Here is a 16,111-nt window from a genome sequence, read left to right as displayed (position 1 = left end):
ATGTCAGTTTGTTTTAAATTTGGCAAAGTTTTCACATATATCAATTCCACATTTGTATAAATATATTAAATAATCAAAGAGACTTTTTATTTTACTTTGGATTGTTCATTTTTGAGATTTGATCTTGGTTTCAGGTTCCAATGTCCGTTGGGGCACTGGACAGTAACCTCTGTCTGTCCCTGCATTCTGCAGGATACTTTAGTATTTTAGTACGTTAGATCTCTATGTGACAGTGTAGTTGTCAGTCGTCTGATTTAAGAAAAAATGCTTCTTGAGCTTTAATTTATTCCGACTTTACATCTTTGGCTGACAATTTCGAAACCGAACTATTTTTAATCTTTATGTATTTCGATCGTCGCGTTCAATTTTTTCGTGTTTTTTTTATATAAAACAAAGTGTGAGAGGCAGAGGTGGAAGACAAACGATTTCGTTTATTATAACAAGAAAAAATATATAAGAGGTTGTTAATTAAAATATAAATACAAGGATGGAACCGAGCGACGATTTAGACAGGTAAAATTCAGTTCAAATTTAAATCTATAGATTTAAAATGTAAACAAAAAAAATCACAGCGAAAATATGTAAAATAGTAACAATCATATGGCATTTACCTGTTATCGTACCCAAAAGAAATGTTGATTTTTAAATTATTTTAGTTTTTAAAATAAAACTATCTGTGTATTTGAGGGTGGTGAATTACTTTACTAAGCCTGTGGTTCATTCCTTACCTAAGCATGGTACATATGGTTCTATGTACTATTGTTATGTTCTATGTACTCTATTCTAAAAAGCATAAGTAAACATTCACTGTACACACAGTATTAAACATTCAGTTCTCCTCCGAGGGCCTATTTCGTAGTGCTACTAATAGTATTACTTAAAGGTGGCACCAGAAATGCGGCATTCACCGAACATTTACCAAGTCTCGAGATGCCTGCGCTTGTAAGTTCGTACAACCAGCCAGTTTGTGCAGAAGCAGTGAATATTCACCAAGTGCCATGCAAGTCCTCATCTTACTACCAATCTAGATGGACAACAGTGAAGCTGCGATTACTGTTTGGTGCTACAAACTCAATCACAGAGTACTGTTGCCCATTCCAATTTTTGTAATTAAGAAGAGAAGCATTCCAAATTATTGGTTTGGCTACTCCACAACTTACATTGGGCCAATCCGTACCTTACAAATAGCAATGTTGATTGATGATTACAGTTGATATCTGGACAATACAGTTGGTGATTGATACAGTGGATGCTTTGAGTTTGGCTACTTCATGAATGTGTTCACTTTGAAGCGGACAAAAAAATTGACAATTAGACGAGCTTTGCGAGCTCCAAATATTGTTGCTCAGCAAATGACCAAGCACACTTCCCCACTAGTTGGAATTTGGCGAATCACGCATGCCTGGAACCGCCTTAAAATGTACAAGTTTACGAACAACAAAGTACAAACATCAATATTTTCAGTTTCATAATGGCGAAACATTGGCACGATAAAGAAAATGTTTTTCTAAAACCTACGACACACCAGACCGCATCCCATGATCTCCGAATAATACTACAAATGACATTATACAAGCAAAAAACTACAAAAGAGCAAGTCAATTGTTCAGTTAGAGAAAGAAACCAACAAACACAATTAATTGAATGGGTGCTGTTGTGTACCAATGCTGCTTCATTTTCAACTGGTGCATAAGTCAGAATCAGTAATCTATTATTCCACACACATTGAGGAAAATGGGCCATATTGAAAAACGAATTTATAATTTTGGTGATGTTTTCCGGTCATGGTACAATTGTGTGAAATAATCAAGTATCGACTACATTCACCATACATTTACACAAATGGAAGTTTTACTTATACCACGTCATCTACTGTCTGGAACTTGCTACCACTTTCCAGCCAGTGTATTGCAGAATGTATGTTTTGCTGAAAGTACTGCGCTTTTGTGTTTTCTATTAGTCCAGTATATCCATCAGTAAAGACTTTAAGTCTGTACGATGACATTCTGAATCATTCTTTGAATTCAAAAACAATTGCCAAGTCGTGATCCATGTTCTGAAGATTGTACTATGTCTAGTAACATTTTGTTGAGCTACACAGTCAGTGATTGGTTCGTTATCACTGAAAAGTATATCCTCTTGCATTGTAATGAAATGCATGAGCAAAAGTAATCTAACATTTGGAAGTTTACACTAATAATTTGATAATACAGGCAATCTGAGCCTTCTATTAATAGTAAAGACAGGTATTTTACTAAATAGTTGTATTGTAAGTAACTGTGTATGAAATGAAATAACATAATAATAGTGAAATGAAACAGAATTCATTGTATTTTAAACAATTTTTCTTGTACTCTCAATTTTACAACTTTTACATCATCCTTCTGTACTTGGTGTGGTGTTTCTTGTGTGCAACTCTCAACACGACACAAGAATGACACATCTACATGGAAAACAAACACTTTGAGCCCTAAGGATGATCTCAATAAAGATCGAAACGTTGGCATGATAAAGAAAATGTTTTTCTAAAACCTACATCACAACAGACCGCATCTCACAACCTCTAAATAATCTTCTGTACTTTTTTATTATGATTCTTTTATCCCAATTTTTAACTATTGTTTAATAATTTTGAAAATTTATATATTTGTTTAATATTTGACAAAATATTTAGCAATTCTGTAAATAACAAAACTGTTTTATTTATTTTAGCCCAATGAAAATTAAATATTCTTCAATGAACTACTGTGACTCTCCAAAAACATCGCTTCTGTTTGCTGCACAGAGCAGATCTTTTGACAATAAATCAAAAAGACAGCTCAAGAAAGTTGTTAACCCCTTTGTTCCTAGAGTTCAAAGCTTAGAAAAAGATACTTGTTCTCCAACACTTTTTGTAATTAGTCAGAGTCCAAAGGTAAAAAAAAGTTTCTGCCTCCATCAATTGCTGAATTTTTTAACCTTTTTTTGTTTAATTTGTAGAATGAAGAATTCAGTTGGAACATTGACGACATATCTAAAATTCAACCTGCTGTCATCGAATCGCCTCAATATATTACTTTGGAATATGACGAAAAGACTGAAACAAAAGCTCAAGAAGTAATTGAGAAGTAAAGGATTTTTTACTCCTGGTAGAAAAAAGTCTACATTTCTGTCCTTTTTTTACTGTTTTTATCTAGGCTAGTTTTTGTGTGCAGATTCTCAATCTAGTTAAGCAAATTGTCACTTGTAGTAATACATTAATGTTGTTCATACATTTTCATGCAAGAAGCTTTACATTTAAATATCGAACCATTCGGTGTTTTGACAAAAGATCAGGCCTCTTTACAACACTATTTTTCAAATTATAAATTCTCAAATAAAACACCAATGATAATGCTGGGATTCAAACTCAGAACAGCTAACATGGTAAAAAAAAATCAGGAATCAAGTGCCTTACAATTCAGACACTCTGGTCCCTCGTAAAGTGGATCTATTTCAAAAACTTTTAAAGGCCAAAGTTTGCCTTTAGGGTGTTGTTTATTCAGTGTAGAGGTCAAGTCACTATTGTATCTTGAGATGGTATGAAGGCACAGGGGTCAGGAGTATTTGATTCTAAAAACCCTAATAAGAAAAGGATCTGCCACACTTTGGACAGTACTAAACCCTTTTTCTATCAAACAGAATAGATCTAAGAGACTAAACAATGGCAGGACCCTGATGTTAAAATAATAAATAATTTTAGTAGGTTTCTGCACATGCAATTTAAAAGAATAAAATGTAGGGTCATTCAGTGTGATATGTTCAGTTTCTACAGTGAAGCAGAAAGACCTGATATATCAGATTGTAGAAGTGGAATCAATATAACTAGTGCAACTGGGAATATAATAGAAGTGGAACTACCAGTACTGGGCAGTGTCTAATATACAAAAGCTTTTAAATGGTGCATTATGAGCCCCTTGAAAAAATATGTTGTTTTGGAAAAATATCCAACAGCAAATGTTGCTAACAGTGACATTTAAAAAATTATTAACAGTCATAATAGCTAGAAAATGCATAGACCTTTATTTCACCATAATAAAATTATTTCTTTAATAATTAACCAAAAAATTTCCATGTAGATATTTTTCGGAGACACACAGTATTGTATCACCTATTAATTCAGGAATTGGACATTTTGATTCCTCTGCCCAATCGACTCCCTGTGATATAAACAAATACAAGGCAAGGAGCAGTTCTCCTGCTGTCTCTTCAACCCCTTGTGCTAAATTTTCAGAAAGGAGAAGAATAATTAAAGTAGACGGTGGGTTTTTGCATATGTTTTATATTTTATTTCTTATAGTGCCTTAACGACAATGTTGTTTTTGGAAATACAGCTGCTGAACAGACTGATCTATCTTTACCTCCTGTTCTTCCACCTGATATCGAAGCTATTCTGAAACCTTATTTTCGAACTAATAATTGTGTAAGGAATCTATTTGCATACATATTATTATTAGCATTTGTTTTAATAATTTATTTGTTAGGATAATGTAGAAAATGAAGAAAATATGAATAACTCAACTTTGAGAAGAAAACTATTTGTTGACAAGGACAATGAGACTTTAAGTCCTGTTAAGTATGTCAACTACTTGTTTCAATATGATTAAAAAAATTATTTGTTCTAATTATTTGTTCAGAGCTTCTTTAGCTGAGAGCCCTCCACTTGAATACTCTGTGAAATCATCAAGAATAGTAAGTATTTATGTAAGTATTTACATGATTCAAAATGCCTTTAGAAAGTATTTTGATTATTGTTTTGGCTTTACAAATAAATAAAAATTTTAATTTAGAATTGGAGCAACTGTAATGACAAAACAGACGTGATAATCGAATTATCAAGCCCTGACTTGTCCCCAATCAATTCAAAATCAAATAATGAATCGTTTGCCAGTGTAAATACATCTTTACGCTTTGATAATAAACTGTCAGGTAAGATATTTTTTCAGGGTCTTGTTTATAAACAACAGTTCATATTCTTAAATGTTATCCATTTTCAGGTAATCATTTAACACACAATGACAAAAACGAACTAATATGTGAACTTCTGGCAGAACCATTAGGGAGCAATCATTGTGGGATTTTTAATTCTACGACTAAAACAATGCAAAAAAGCATGTGCAATGATCCCCAAGATACAGGGTATAGTACAATGGACGATTTGATTTTCCACTGAAATAATTTTGACATAAAAAATAAACTACATTTAATACTGCTGTCTGTAAACTCTTTTTTGATAATGTCCTTTAAAAAATTCTAAAAATATATACAAAGTAAATCCATTTCAGCAAGATTGTAGTATTGGGACACCCATTATTTATAATTGAAATGGATCTATATTTACCATTTAGTTGTTATAGATTGTGCTAGTTCTGTTCTCTGATCTTCGCTGGATTGTGTTTAATAAAGCTAAACATTGAGTTAAAGCACAATTTTAATTTATTAAATTTAAAAATAAAGTTTTGAGGTACATTCATAGATATCATCTAAAAGGTTAATCAAACAATACAAAAGAAAAACAAGCCTTGGTAAATACAATAAAATAATGAGTATACATTTATCATATTTATTTGCTGGTGGTCTGTGGTAATGATAGCCTTGAAAGAAGGTCCAACACAACAGAGGATTGCTACTCTTCTTCTTTTTTTGTTCGTTGTCTTTCCTTCAATTGATTGATCCGAATAGAGAAATAGTGAACTGTTTCAATAGTTTATTCATTACTGCCAATGCATAATTTAAATTTTCAAATTTGAAACAGCGATGATTAGGTCTTAAAATTGATTTTATGAGATAAAGGAGTGTTGTTGAACGCAATAGCGAGAGAAATGTTTTGCGGGATGGTTAGGGGTAAATTAAAATTTTTTAAATTAGCCAGTCCATTCCTAATTAGGTGATGGAGAGGGATATCACTATGAAAACAGCATACTTAACATTCATAAAATCCGGAACACAAAAAAATCTAATTGGGCAGAACCAAATGAATAGGTAGGTAAAACTCGAGCCAAATTCAAAAGTAATAATTTGAACATTACTGATTAATAAATTAATGGGAAGAGTGAGGTTTTAGCCTGCACATATGTGCAACAATTTGGATATGTTGGGGTTAATTTTTTATAACTGGAGAGTGGAGACAGATGTCAGGTTGAGCGATCTAGACAGCTTTGAAATTTAATATTGGTGGCTAAAAGAAAGAAAACCCGGATTCGCATAGGTAAGTTGTATCAAATGGAAGAAGAAAACTTTTTGCTTTTTCAACAAGTGGTTGAAATTTTTTGTTTCCCAGACGGAATCAAAAATAGTGGCAAGTATCGGACTTGACAGTAGATTTTAGCGTGGAATCTGAAGTAATATTCATATTCACTTGAAGATTTGGTTCTCTTGTCGCAATTGAAAACAGTTTTGACTACTCATTCAAGATCGTGCAGCATTGTCTCTCAATCTGTTGGGAAGTAGAACTCAAAGGAAATCTCCCAACTTTGAGAGTGTCTACATATTTCATTAATCAATGTGCCATTCGCAAGCTCCCATTTGTTTTTTTTTAATCATTTACCACAGGAATATACCACCTCTTCCTTTTCAATAGATTCATCCCAAAACTTTTTTTTAATGCATGAACATTGCCATTTGCATCGAAAATTGTTAAACTATTCCCATGCAAAGAAAGACTCTCAGAAATACGACAGTATACATTGCCGTTTCTCATGATTGAAAAAGGCCAATTTGACAACTGTGGTCCATCAACAAGATAAGACTTCAAAACATAATACCTGTATTCGTTCGCCACTTCACTTCTGTATGGAAAATCAGGGAATGATGAAGGATTGCCATATCATCACATAGTACTGTGAAAAGTCTTGACTTCAAAGGCCATGACTTGAAATAATTAATAATTTGTTCCATTCAAAACTTTGTTTTGGCGGACTGGCATTTCATAGCTGTAGCATGTATGTGAAGAACACAAATCACTGCTACTGTAAAATAAAATTTAAAAAAAAGAACTCGTTTTCTCTACTCATTGTTATTAGTTTTTTAAATTTTATTATTCATTCTAAATTTATTGTAATTATTTTTTCTCGAAGCCCGCCGCAAAACACAGTTTGGGAAGCACCCGTCTAAGGAAAGTGAAATCAAATCTACTATCAAAAACTGTAAAAACAGCAATTTATTTGTTTTGCAGTCGACATTATAAAGAATTCTCAATATTCAGTAATTTTCATTTTTTTATCTAGTCAAGAGACAAATTCTAATAATTAAAGGTGATGTAGTCAAATATCATAGACCAATATACAATCGTTAGGTAGTTGCAGAACACTAAACTAATTTAATTTAAATATAAAGAAAATATTTCGTGGCTTGTAAATTTGTATTTGAAAAGACAGTGTCAATTAAAAAAACACTGGCGATTTAAATAAAAAAACTGTTATTAAAGTCAATTTTTGAGGTAGGATTGGTCGGGAAGTAAGCGGGATATTACTGAGATAAACAGTTAACGGTTATCTTGTATTTGGAATTTTGGATCAGGGTGTAAGTGTTATAAAGCATCGATTTTATTTCTAGTACGAATTACAAATAATATTCTTCATGTTCTATTTAGAAAAAAGAATTTCATTGACCGATGGCTTCACTTGATCGATGTCAGTCAAGAAAAAGATCGGGCGAATTACACGTAAGATTCGACCAAAACTTTGTTTTCTTATATTCGTTGTGTGGTTTTGGCGTTTTTACTAACTGTGCTAAAAAAATGTTATTCCTCTTTAGTTGATTTTCGGCCCGATGTTTTCTGGTAAAACGTCCGAGCTTTTAAAGAGGATCAGACTGTACAAGCTGTCTGATAGTGCGTGCGTGATAGTGCGATATGCCAAAGACACGAGGTACACGAGGCACATAGCCACACACGATGGGCTTGCCACCCAGGCGATACCTGCCGTCGATCTGGCCAGTGTGATGTGCCAAATTCAAGAGTACGACGTTATCGGGATCGACGAAGCCCAATTTGTAAGAACAATAGAATTTTAGAACACACTAATAGTTATATGTTAATTTAAAACAATCACTATTTAGCATTGAGATGTCTTTTCAGTTTACAGATATTGAGGTGTGCGTCAGACAGCTTATTGAAATGGGGAAAATAGTCATTGTCGATGGGTTGGATGCAACTTATAGAAGGACGGCATTTCAGAACATGCTCAATCTTGTTCCGCTTTCATGTTCTGTTGTCAAGCTCTCGGCTGTGTGCATGTCATGTGGAAGCAAAGCTTCATTCACAAAGAGGATAGGAATAGAGACAGATGTGAGAACATTACTTTAACTATTTATTTAAAGCAATTTAAATACAGCATTCCTTTGATTTGTATCTTTGAAGTAAATTAAGATATGTAGTGCTGTCAAATCGTTCTTTTTTGTCTGTCTACTTAAGTAAAAAGACAGGGAAGGGCTCATTGATTTGCACTTTCTTCGAAACTTCGAGAACGTCATCGGGAAGCACTACAACGACAAAAAATGCAGAAAAGTGGTTTTAAGGCATATACTCAAAAGCCACGGTCTACCAGCACCAGATGGAATTTTTAATTCATTATATAAAAAAATAAACATTCACATTCACAAATATAGGGAAGGAACCATCTACAGAAAGTAATACCACTAAAGAAGAAGATAGAAAATATGAAGAAGACCCTGCACAACTGGATGAAGACGAGCTAGCAGGCAAATCAGACGAACCAAATAGATAGTCTGACGTCTTCGAAATGCCATGACAAAAGCACAAAAATAGTGAGCAAGTATCAAATTCAATTGGTCGCTTAATTGAAAATTTTGAAAAGAGAGCTCGTAATCGCGAATTAGCAAGAACCTCCTTCTACAGATTCTCAAGTCCTCCAGCAAGATAAATTACAGAATAACGATGCTCTTTATCAATTTTTTTTTGTCAATGTACAACAAGACAAAAGGCCTTACAAAGAAGTATCAGAGACAAGTCTGTAATAAGATTTATCAAGCAGTGACTCAAGCAGAGGAAGAGAACGAACTTGAAAACACTGGAAAAACGTTTTCTTTAACTCCCTTGTTTTCAGATGAAACTGAAAGTACCTCTTCCAACTCTGCTATGGTGCTGTCACAATACCCAAGCTTTTTCATCCAGCCTGTTGCATTAGATCAGGACTGTTTACAAGAAACTTTGCCCTCGGGATTGTTACAGCCTCTATAAATAATTTTCTTTAATAATTTTTTTTTTGGTTTATGTTATCATATTACCCATGACTTCTCAAACTACCAGCTACCATGACCAGCGTGAGTGGCAAGCAAATAAGGTGGGAGGAAGGGCGGGGAGTTTTCTTCTCTCTGTTAAATTACTGCTTGGATGGACTCCTCATTGGAGGACGTGGATAAAAACCATTCACATCTAGATACCATGGAAAATACATCCGATACTTCCTCGAGGTAGCTGGGGCTAATACACTCTGCTCCCATTCTGACAACCTTGCCGGCCAAACCTGCCGAGACCCGGCCCCACCACCATCCCCCCCCACAACTACCACACTCCCAACAACAGATTCTCACAAATTTTCACATTAACATTTGATCACACCTTGATGTTACATTAATAATTATATTACTATTGCTTCTTTAATAATATTGTAAGGTTAATAAAGTAGTAATGATAAATCAAGTAGTTATGACTTTTTCTTTCAGTTTTTTTTTTCTAATTTACAATCAAAGCACCCTTGAAAATGTTTACCTAAATTCTAACTGTTTAAACCTACGAACTAGGTGGTATTTCGGAAGTAAATCTAAAATCGTACTAGTAACATTATTTACTTTATTTATTCCTCAGTGTAAGATTAATAACAAACATTCTTACCTTAGGCATACAGGCATAATTTTTTTTTCCGATTTTCTTCTTCTTCCTGATCGGTTGTTGAGGTTACATTGCATCCCCGTAATGTCGTTTTTTATTAATACATGCAGTTCAACAAACTGCGTTCAGTTTAGCCGGAATATTTAGCCTAAATACGTTTCCTGGAACTTCCTCCTGGATGCCAAATACTCTCCACGAATACTTCACATGCCTAAGTAGGCACTTCTTTTATTTTATTTTTTTGGATATCAAACACAATAAAACAAATTCCTCAGATTCTAAATCTAGAAGGATTTACCGAAAAGAGGACATCGTCACTGGGTTCAATACGCGGAACCTCGACAAACCTGGAGTGTCGTGGGATGTGTTGGGAAAGACATGTGCTGTCTGTGGGCAGGATTCAATTTGCGGCGGGCCTAATCCCTTGAAGCCAAAAATTGAGTTACAATTCAGAACTGAAAAACAGTTGATTAAAAATAAACATAATAGAAGACAACATTGTTTGAACATGTTAGTTGTTTTCATTGTATTTTTTGATGTGTAAGGAAAGAAATATCTATTAATTGTTAGCTGTTTCGCCAAATAAATTTTAAGAATTTTAACATAAGGATTTGAAGCAGCCTCGACATCCCTTTTAAACTTAACCTGAAGACCTAACAGTCAGATTGGACAATAGGAAGGTGCAGCCAGCTTCAGCAGTGACATAAGAAAAAGGAAAAATTATAAACACTTTTAACAAACAAACACTAACTTTCAACAAAACAATTTATTATCTTAATCTAATATGCAATAACTTAATATAAAATAACAGTTAACAACAAATAAATAAAATAGCTTTAGTTTGTACATTGTCTATAATACTGTCCTTGACTATTTATTTTAAATACTCGGCTAAATTTAAAATAATATTAATCATTAATTACAGATTGAAGTGATTGGAGGGTTTGAAAAATATATGGCTGTTTGTCGGGAGTGCTATAAACAACCTTGTCCAGAGAAATCGTCCCCATTCAAGAAGCTTGAAAAATTGGAGTATAGATTGAACAGGCTGGAAAACATGAATCTTCAGAATTGCAAAAGGGAATTGACTGGATTGTGATATTGATTTTATTATTAGGGTTTTTTAATTAAATATTTTTTGTTTTTAGAAATGTAAGTTTTTGAGACATGAATTTGTAAAACTGTTAAGATTTGTATTTTTGTAATACATAACATTTGTAGTTGCAATGTGCTTATTCCTTTCGGGCTTTGCTCCTGTTTTGAAGTACGTAAGATATGAGAGCAATTGAACCACTCATTATAGTGGAGAGTGTTAAATTAGAGAGTAGAATCAAATCCGCTGAGTCCATCAGAACTGTATATATTCGACCTTAAAATAATATAAAAATATTAATAAATTTTGCATTTTACTTGTATTATATCAGGTTGTACTCTAAGTCATTTTAATAATTAAAATTGGTATTATTGACACTATTTTTATTGGGTAAAATTATCATAAGTGAATTTAGTCAGTAAAAATAGTGTTCTCATTGGAATAAAAGGATAAAAAAAGAAAAGACCATAAATTCAGAAATGATTAATTATTTTACAAACTTCGACTTACTGGCATTTGTTAGAGCTGAAATAACCCATGATGTTACACTAACAGAATCGGCATTCATATGTTTAAGTATTTCCCACAACTGGACAGCCTTGCTCGATAGGGAAATGGGAGTACACAGTGGCTAAAATAAATTATAAATATACAATAAACCTTAGGACCTTGAACCTATGCAGAATTTTTTAAAAAATATATTGAAAATAAATGTGAAAGAAAAAATATCAGAAAAATAACTAAGATGTACTGTGGTAATTCAGCTCGTTTATTCATATTCAAGGAAATTGCCAATATTTTTGAAAACTGCTGGCAATGACAGTAGTTTTACATTTTTAATTTGGTTTATTTATTTATATTTGTGGGGCAAAAAAAAACAACGATATATGGTGAACTTAATTTATGTGCTGTACACACACCCATCACATTGAAAATAAACATTTTGAATATTTTCAGTGACATCAAATATTCTTGGGGCAATACCATTTTCCAGCATAAGACAATGTGGTGTATCGTTTTCATTTAATGTTCAATAACAAATACTGATTATTAACTAATTTCAGCATGCTAAATAAACATGATAATTTCACCAGTATGACAGAAATATCCAATTTGACTTCATTCATCATAACATTAAGCTCATTTTTTCCTAAACATTTTTTTAATCTTTATCTAATACACAATGATTTTTGTTTGACCAAATTCATTTTTTTACCAAGAAATTAATTTAATTGAAAATTAAGAAAATTATACTAGAGACCATTTAAGCAAGTGGTCATTATTTGTTTCTATAGTTCATAAAAATGCCCCTGTATATTTCTTATTACTTAGTAAGTACTTAGTAGTTACTAAGTTACTTAGTAGTAAGTATTCAAAGTACATTACAGATCATTTTCAATAAAGTTAGCTTTAGTAGTATGTATTTGCATACATATAATGCCAACATTATGCATAGAAATTAAACCAATTATAAAGAATCTTCATAATTGATAAGAAATTATTACCAAGAGCGAGGATCTGATTGAATCATACTATCAACCTCATGTCTAAAAATGGGCCACGCTAAAAACTGACACACGGACACTTCTGGGCCAAAGTATTTATCTGGCACGTAAAGAAACATTGGTCGATGTGTCCCACTTAATTTAAGGGTGGGATTATTCCTTGGCTCGATAAAGTGAGCGAATAAGAAAAAACAATTGTGTTGAGAACCGCATTTAGACTTTAGTTCTCCTGTTCTGATTTTTGTATAACTTTTTCCCTGCTTAAGTCTTAGAGCCTAACCGCTTCTTACTCTGACAATTTTGTGCAAATGGCAACTACATAATACAAAACCTCATTCTCTAGGCCACACGCTGTCAAAATTTATTTATTTTTAATTTGGGTTCACAACAGCAGAGGTCATATTAACAAGTATATCGTAAATAAATATTCATTAGCAAACTGATCTTTAATTTTTTCTGTAATAAAAATAACTTTTTAAGGGCGTCGGTGGCCGCAACGGTTTAAGCGTTGACATGGTGCTCATCACTATAAGGTAAAGGTCCCGGATTTGAATCCACCGGCCCTGCATTTGAACCTGACATACTTACAAATGGTTGGTTTTTTCAAACCCCATATTTTACCCTGTCCTCTAAAAATTGGCTTCTAGCATAAGTTTGTCAAATAGATGTTTCCTTATCATACAAAACTAAATTGAAAATAGATAAACTACTGTCATCGCCAGTCATAAATTTTTGTTACAATAAAATATATATATATATATATATATATATATATATATATATATATTTCATTGAAGTGGCAAAAGTCGCTCAAAAGAATTATCACATTGACTGCGATAAAAGCGATCATGGATTTTTTCCTTCATAAATGCTATTATTGTAATGCATATGATTGTATCTTCCCCATAAACTTTGCAGGCTAATTCTGACATATTTTCATAAACTTAATAGATTTAGAACAGCATGAAATAATCATGCATAGATGATACTTTTTTTTTAAAGATAGTTCCTACTCACAGTTACTGTGAGTAGGAACTATCTTTTTAAAAAGGATTGAACACCGCACTCACTCCATCATTCCTAAATGATACTTTTCTCCCCAGCCAAGCTAGTACTTAATTGCTGTGGTGGCACATGCTTTACAAGTGTAACTACTTTGTCTAATGAGCAGGACTATTCTTACCAAAATTAATGTTACGACACCAGATGGTAGAACTTTGACCAAAAATCCTAAGAATACGAGGCCATATATTAAAGCAAAAATTGCCGTCTTTCTTTGTAAAAGATCTTGATAATATAGCACGAGGAAAATCAAAACGTATTCCTGTACAATAATTATGGGATACTCTAAATACGAAAGTAGAGCATATCCATTGATGAAATTATATGTTGCAGTTGTCGAATAACTGAAAATAAAGACAAATATACACGGCCAAGTACAATGGTAAAATGCAATGTAATAAATACCTCATCAGTTCCATGGCTAAGCCATAGATATTAATTCCCTTGGCACTTTTTAACTTAATTATGCTTTTTATCTGTGGTACTTTAAGAAAAAGGCAAAATGAAATGGTAATAACACTCAAAACGTCAGAAATCAACTGTGCAAAGTTCATTGTGATTTTTTTTCTCGGAAACTGAGAATAATTTTAAATTTAGTAATACAAAAATAAACAGTCAAGGTCTTAAGCCTAAAACCTCGAATTTTAATAGACAACCTTCCAACCGCACCACTTCAAATACAAAAAATAAAGTCAAGAAAATAAACCATTTTATGAAATGGTCAATAAATACAAGCTTGGACGACTTTGAGAAACTTTTATTGTCATAACGTTGAGTTTAAGCATTAGTCGATAAGGCAAAAAGTCTTATCATTTTATCAACGGAAAACCTTTCTCAGGATTCTCAAGCAGTCTGGCACGTGAATAATGACAAGAAATATTGTATATTTATGTTGAATGTGACATTATGTTTGCATTATGTGCATTGAGAAAAACACCACACATTTCTACATTGAAAAAAAGTTGAATTTAATAATATGTAATAACCCATTTATGCTTTAGTGGCCAATTGGCCAAGTTACTTCTTTCAATTAATTTTTATTAATTTAAAAAGACTATTTCAACCAAGACCTTACATAAAAAGAATAATTAATTGAAAGAATACGTAATAATATTCATTTCGGTCTTCCAAATCTCTTTGTTTTGATTAACCACATCTTGATTAACAAGGAAGAGCCAAATCAAAATAACTTGCTATTAAAAACAACAAAATACATCGTTCTTTTTTAAACCTTGTTTTAGTACAAGTACATAAATTGAAATTCTGGAGTGTGCATATTCACGTTAAAAAATTTCACTGTTTAATTTGCGTTTCAAATAACTGTTTCAACTATTTTTATTGTACTCTAAATGTTTTATATATTATATTGATAAAAACAGGTTATTTATAGTTTTAAAAATTGCACTGAAATTTTCTTGTAACGATATTTGGGAAAGAAAATTTTTCAATGACGTCTTGAGAGAAGAGGTGCTGCCATCTGACCAGCCCGTGAAATGTTACACGAGGAAGGTAAGTCAAAGGTTGATTTCTTGATTTTATTATTGGATTTCTTATTTTTTCCTGACGAGGTGATAAAAGGTAATAAGCATAATATTTATTACAGGTGGTAATGGCAGTTTTGAAATATTTTAAAAGATACGCCGTCAGCTTCTTTTTTCCATTAATCGCGATATCCTCAATTTACGCAGACTACAGCCACACTCAGGACTGGAAGAGACAGCAGTTATTAAAGAAAAATCAAGCTTGAAGAACTAAAGTACAGTGATTTTTACTAGGAAAGTTTAGAGGTATATTTAGTACTTATAAGGTTCATCATTTTTAAGGATGTAAAATTACAGATATTTAAAAATAAATAAAAATGATATATTTAGGATATATTCGGTATTTATTTCTATTTTTTAAATTATATATATACAGGGGGTCACCCGAGGGTGTGGCATGTGTCACCATTTATTGCATGGGTGCATTCACTAAATGATCACTCTCTCTGTATTGTAGCATTACTCGAAGGAATCGTGTCAAGCATGCGCTTCAGGTAATTCGAGACAATGGCGGATCTGCCTATTTTGTGCGCACTGACCCGCGGTTATTATCCAATGTGACAGGTTTTCTGTCGACCCATTTGTTGTTCTTGGAGAAATACCATGAACTGGAGTGTCTTGGCAAAACGCAACCGTGATCTGAAAAAAAAGTAAACGAAAGTAGCTGTGTTGTTGGTTGGATTGGCTCTACAGCTCTTACTAAGCAAGAGCTCTAGAAATAATAAATAAAAGTAATAAAGGTATGGGGCTCATTGGTTGCAATGGTTTGGGTGTTGACATGGCACTCATCACAGTAAGGTAAAGGCTGGGTTTGAATCCAGCTGCCGTACATTGGAACCTGACATACTTACAAATGAGCTATTTTACAAAAACACCAGCACCTCTAGGATTGATATGACCTCTGCTGTTGTAAACCCCTGTTAAAAAGGGGGTGAGTATATCATTCACTTTTTGTAATGGATGGTTCTACTCATAGATTTGGGATTTGTAAATCTGTGAGTAGAACCATCTATTACAAAAAAAAGTATCACGAACACTGGTT

The 16,111-nt window shown here is 32.9% G+C and overlaps 3 protein-coding genes across 6 annotated transcripts; 2 read left to right on the top strand and 1 right to left on the bottom strand.

Annotated features, from left to right (window-relative positions):
- The first annotated feature begins 138 nt into the window (after nt 1-138).
- Nucleotides 139-5,241, top strand: LOC106665757 (protein aurora borealis). 4 transcript variants are annotated; one of them, XM_014392449.2, is made up of 9 exons: nt 142-513; nt 2,713-2,914; nt 2,980-3,107; nt 4,098-4,279; nt 4,353-4,441; nt 4,503-4,594; nt 4,656-4,722; nt 4,809-4,947; nt 5,016-5,241. In XM_014392449.2, exons 1-9 carry the CDS (start codon nt 488-490, stop codon nt 5,189-5,191), a joined length of 1,101 nt encoding a protein of 366 aa, XP_014247935.1. In that variant the 5' UTR covers nt 142-487; the 3' UTR covers nt 5,192-5,241. The 4 variants fall into 4 exon arrangements, with proteins under 4 accessions (XP_014247938.1, XP_014247935.1, XP_014247936.1 ...); XM_014392450.2 differs by having other exon boundaries at nt 143-513; nt 4,656-4,710; XM_014392451.2 differs by lacking the exon at nt 142-513 and adding an exon at nt 605-737.
- A 2,183-nt stretch (nt 5,242-7,424) lies between these two features.
- LOC106665594 (thymidine kinase, cytosolic-like) lies at nt 7,425-11,095 on the top strand. Its single transcript, XM_014392091.2, has 5 exons — nt 7,425-7,539; nt 7,610-7,681; nt 7,774-8,010; nt 8,096-8,305; nt 10,794-11,095. Exons 2-5 carry the CDS (start codon nt 7,631-7,633, stop codon nt 10,965-10,967), a joined length of 672 nt encoding a protein of 223 aa, XP_014247577.1. The 5' UTR covers nt 7,425-7,539; nt 7,610-7,630; the 3' UTR covers nt 10,968-11,095.
- Nucleotides 10,872-14,334, bottom strand: LOC106665746 (PQ-loop repeat-containing protein 3). The gene is made up of 4 exons (XM_014392437.2): nt 13,934-14,334; nt 13,650-13,872; nt 11,472-11,592; nt 10,872-11,237 (listed from the first exon to the last, which is right to left on the bottom strand). Exons 1-4 carry the CDS (start codon nt 14,080-14,082, stop codon nt 11,101-11,103), a joined length of 630 nt encoding a protein of 209 aa, XP_014247923.1. The 5' UTR covers nt 14,083-14,334; the 3' UTR covers nt 10,872-11,100.
- Between the last annotated feature and the right edge of the window lie 1,777 nt (nt 14,335-16,111).

Source organism: Cimex lectularius, unplaced genomic scaffold (assembly GCF_000648675.2).
Source record: "Cimex lectularius strain Harlan isolate CLEC.00 unplaced genomic scaffold, Clec_2.1 scaffold129, whole genome shotgun sequence".
Classification (NCBI taxonomy): domain Eukaryota; kingdom Metazoa; phylum Arthropoda; class Insecta; order Hemiptera; family Cimicidae; genus Cimex; species Cimex lectularius.
Note: the sequence above shows the minus strand (reverse complement) of the source record. Positions and strands in the feature narration are given on the sequence as shown.

What these genes read in the sequence shown, in the direction of transcription:
- LOC106665757 (XM_014392449.2), top strand. Translation starts at nt 488, where the DNA reads ATGGAACCGAGCGACGATTTAGACAG. An exon ending in GCTCAAGAAGTAATTGAGAA is followed by an intron (nt 3,108 to 4,097) that starts GTAAAGGATTTT and finishes ATTTCCATGTAG; the next exon opens with ATATTTTTCGGAGACACACA. An exon ending in GAGACTTTAAGTCCTGTTAA is followed by an intron (nt 4,595 to 4,655) that starts GTATGTCAACTA and finishes TTATTTGTTCAG; the next exon opens with AGCTTCTTTAGCTGAGAGCC.
- LOC106665594 (XM_014392091.2), top strand. Translation starts at nt 7,631, where the DNA reads ATGGCTTCACTTGATCGATGTCAGTCAAGAAAAAGATCGGGCGAATTA. An exon ending in GGATCGACGAAGCCCAATTT is followed by an intron (nt 8,011 to 8,095) that starts GTAAGAACAATA and finishes ATGTCTTTTCAG; the next exon opens with TTTACAGATATTGAGGTGTG. An exon ending in GGATAGGAATAGAGACAGAT is followed by an intron (nt 8,306 to 10,793) that starts GTGAGAACATTA and finishes CATTAATTACAG; the next exon opens with ATTGAAGTGATTGGAGGGTT.
- LOC106665746 (XM_014392437.2), bottom strand. Translation starts at nt 14,082, where the DNA reads ATGAACTTTGCACAGTTGATTTCTGACGTTTTGAGTGTTATTACCATT. An exon ending in GTGTCGTAACATTAATTTTG is followed by an intron (nt 11,593 to 13,649) that starts GTAAGAATAGTC and finishes AATTTATTTTAG; the next exon opens with CCACTGTGTACTCCCATTTC. An exon ending in TTCAGCTCTAACAAATGCCA is followed by an intron (nt 11,238 to 11,471) that starts GTAAGTCGAAGT and finishes TATTATTTTAAG; the next exon opens with GTCGAATATATACAGTTCTG.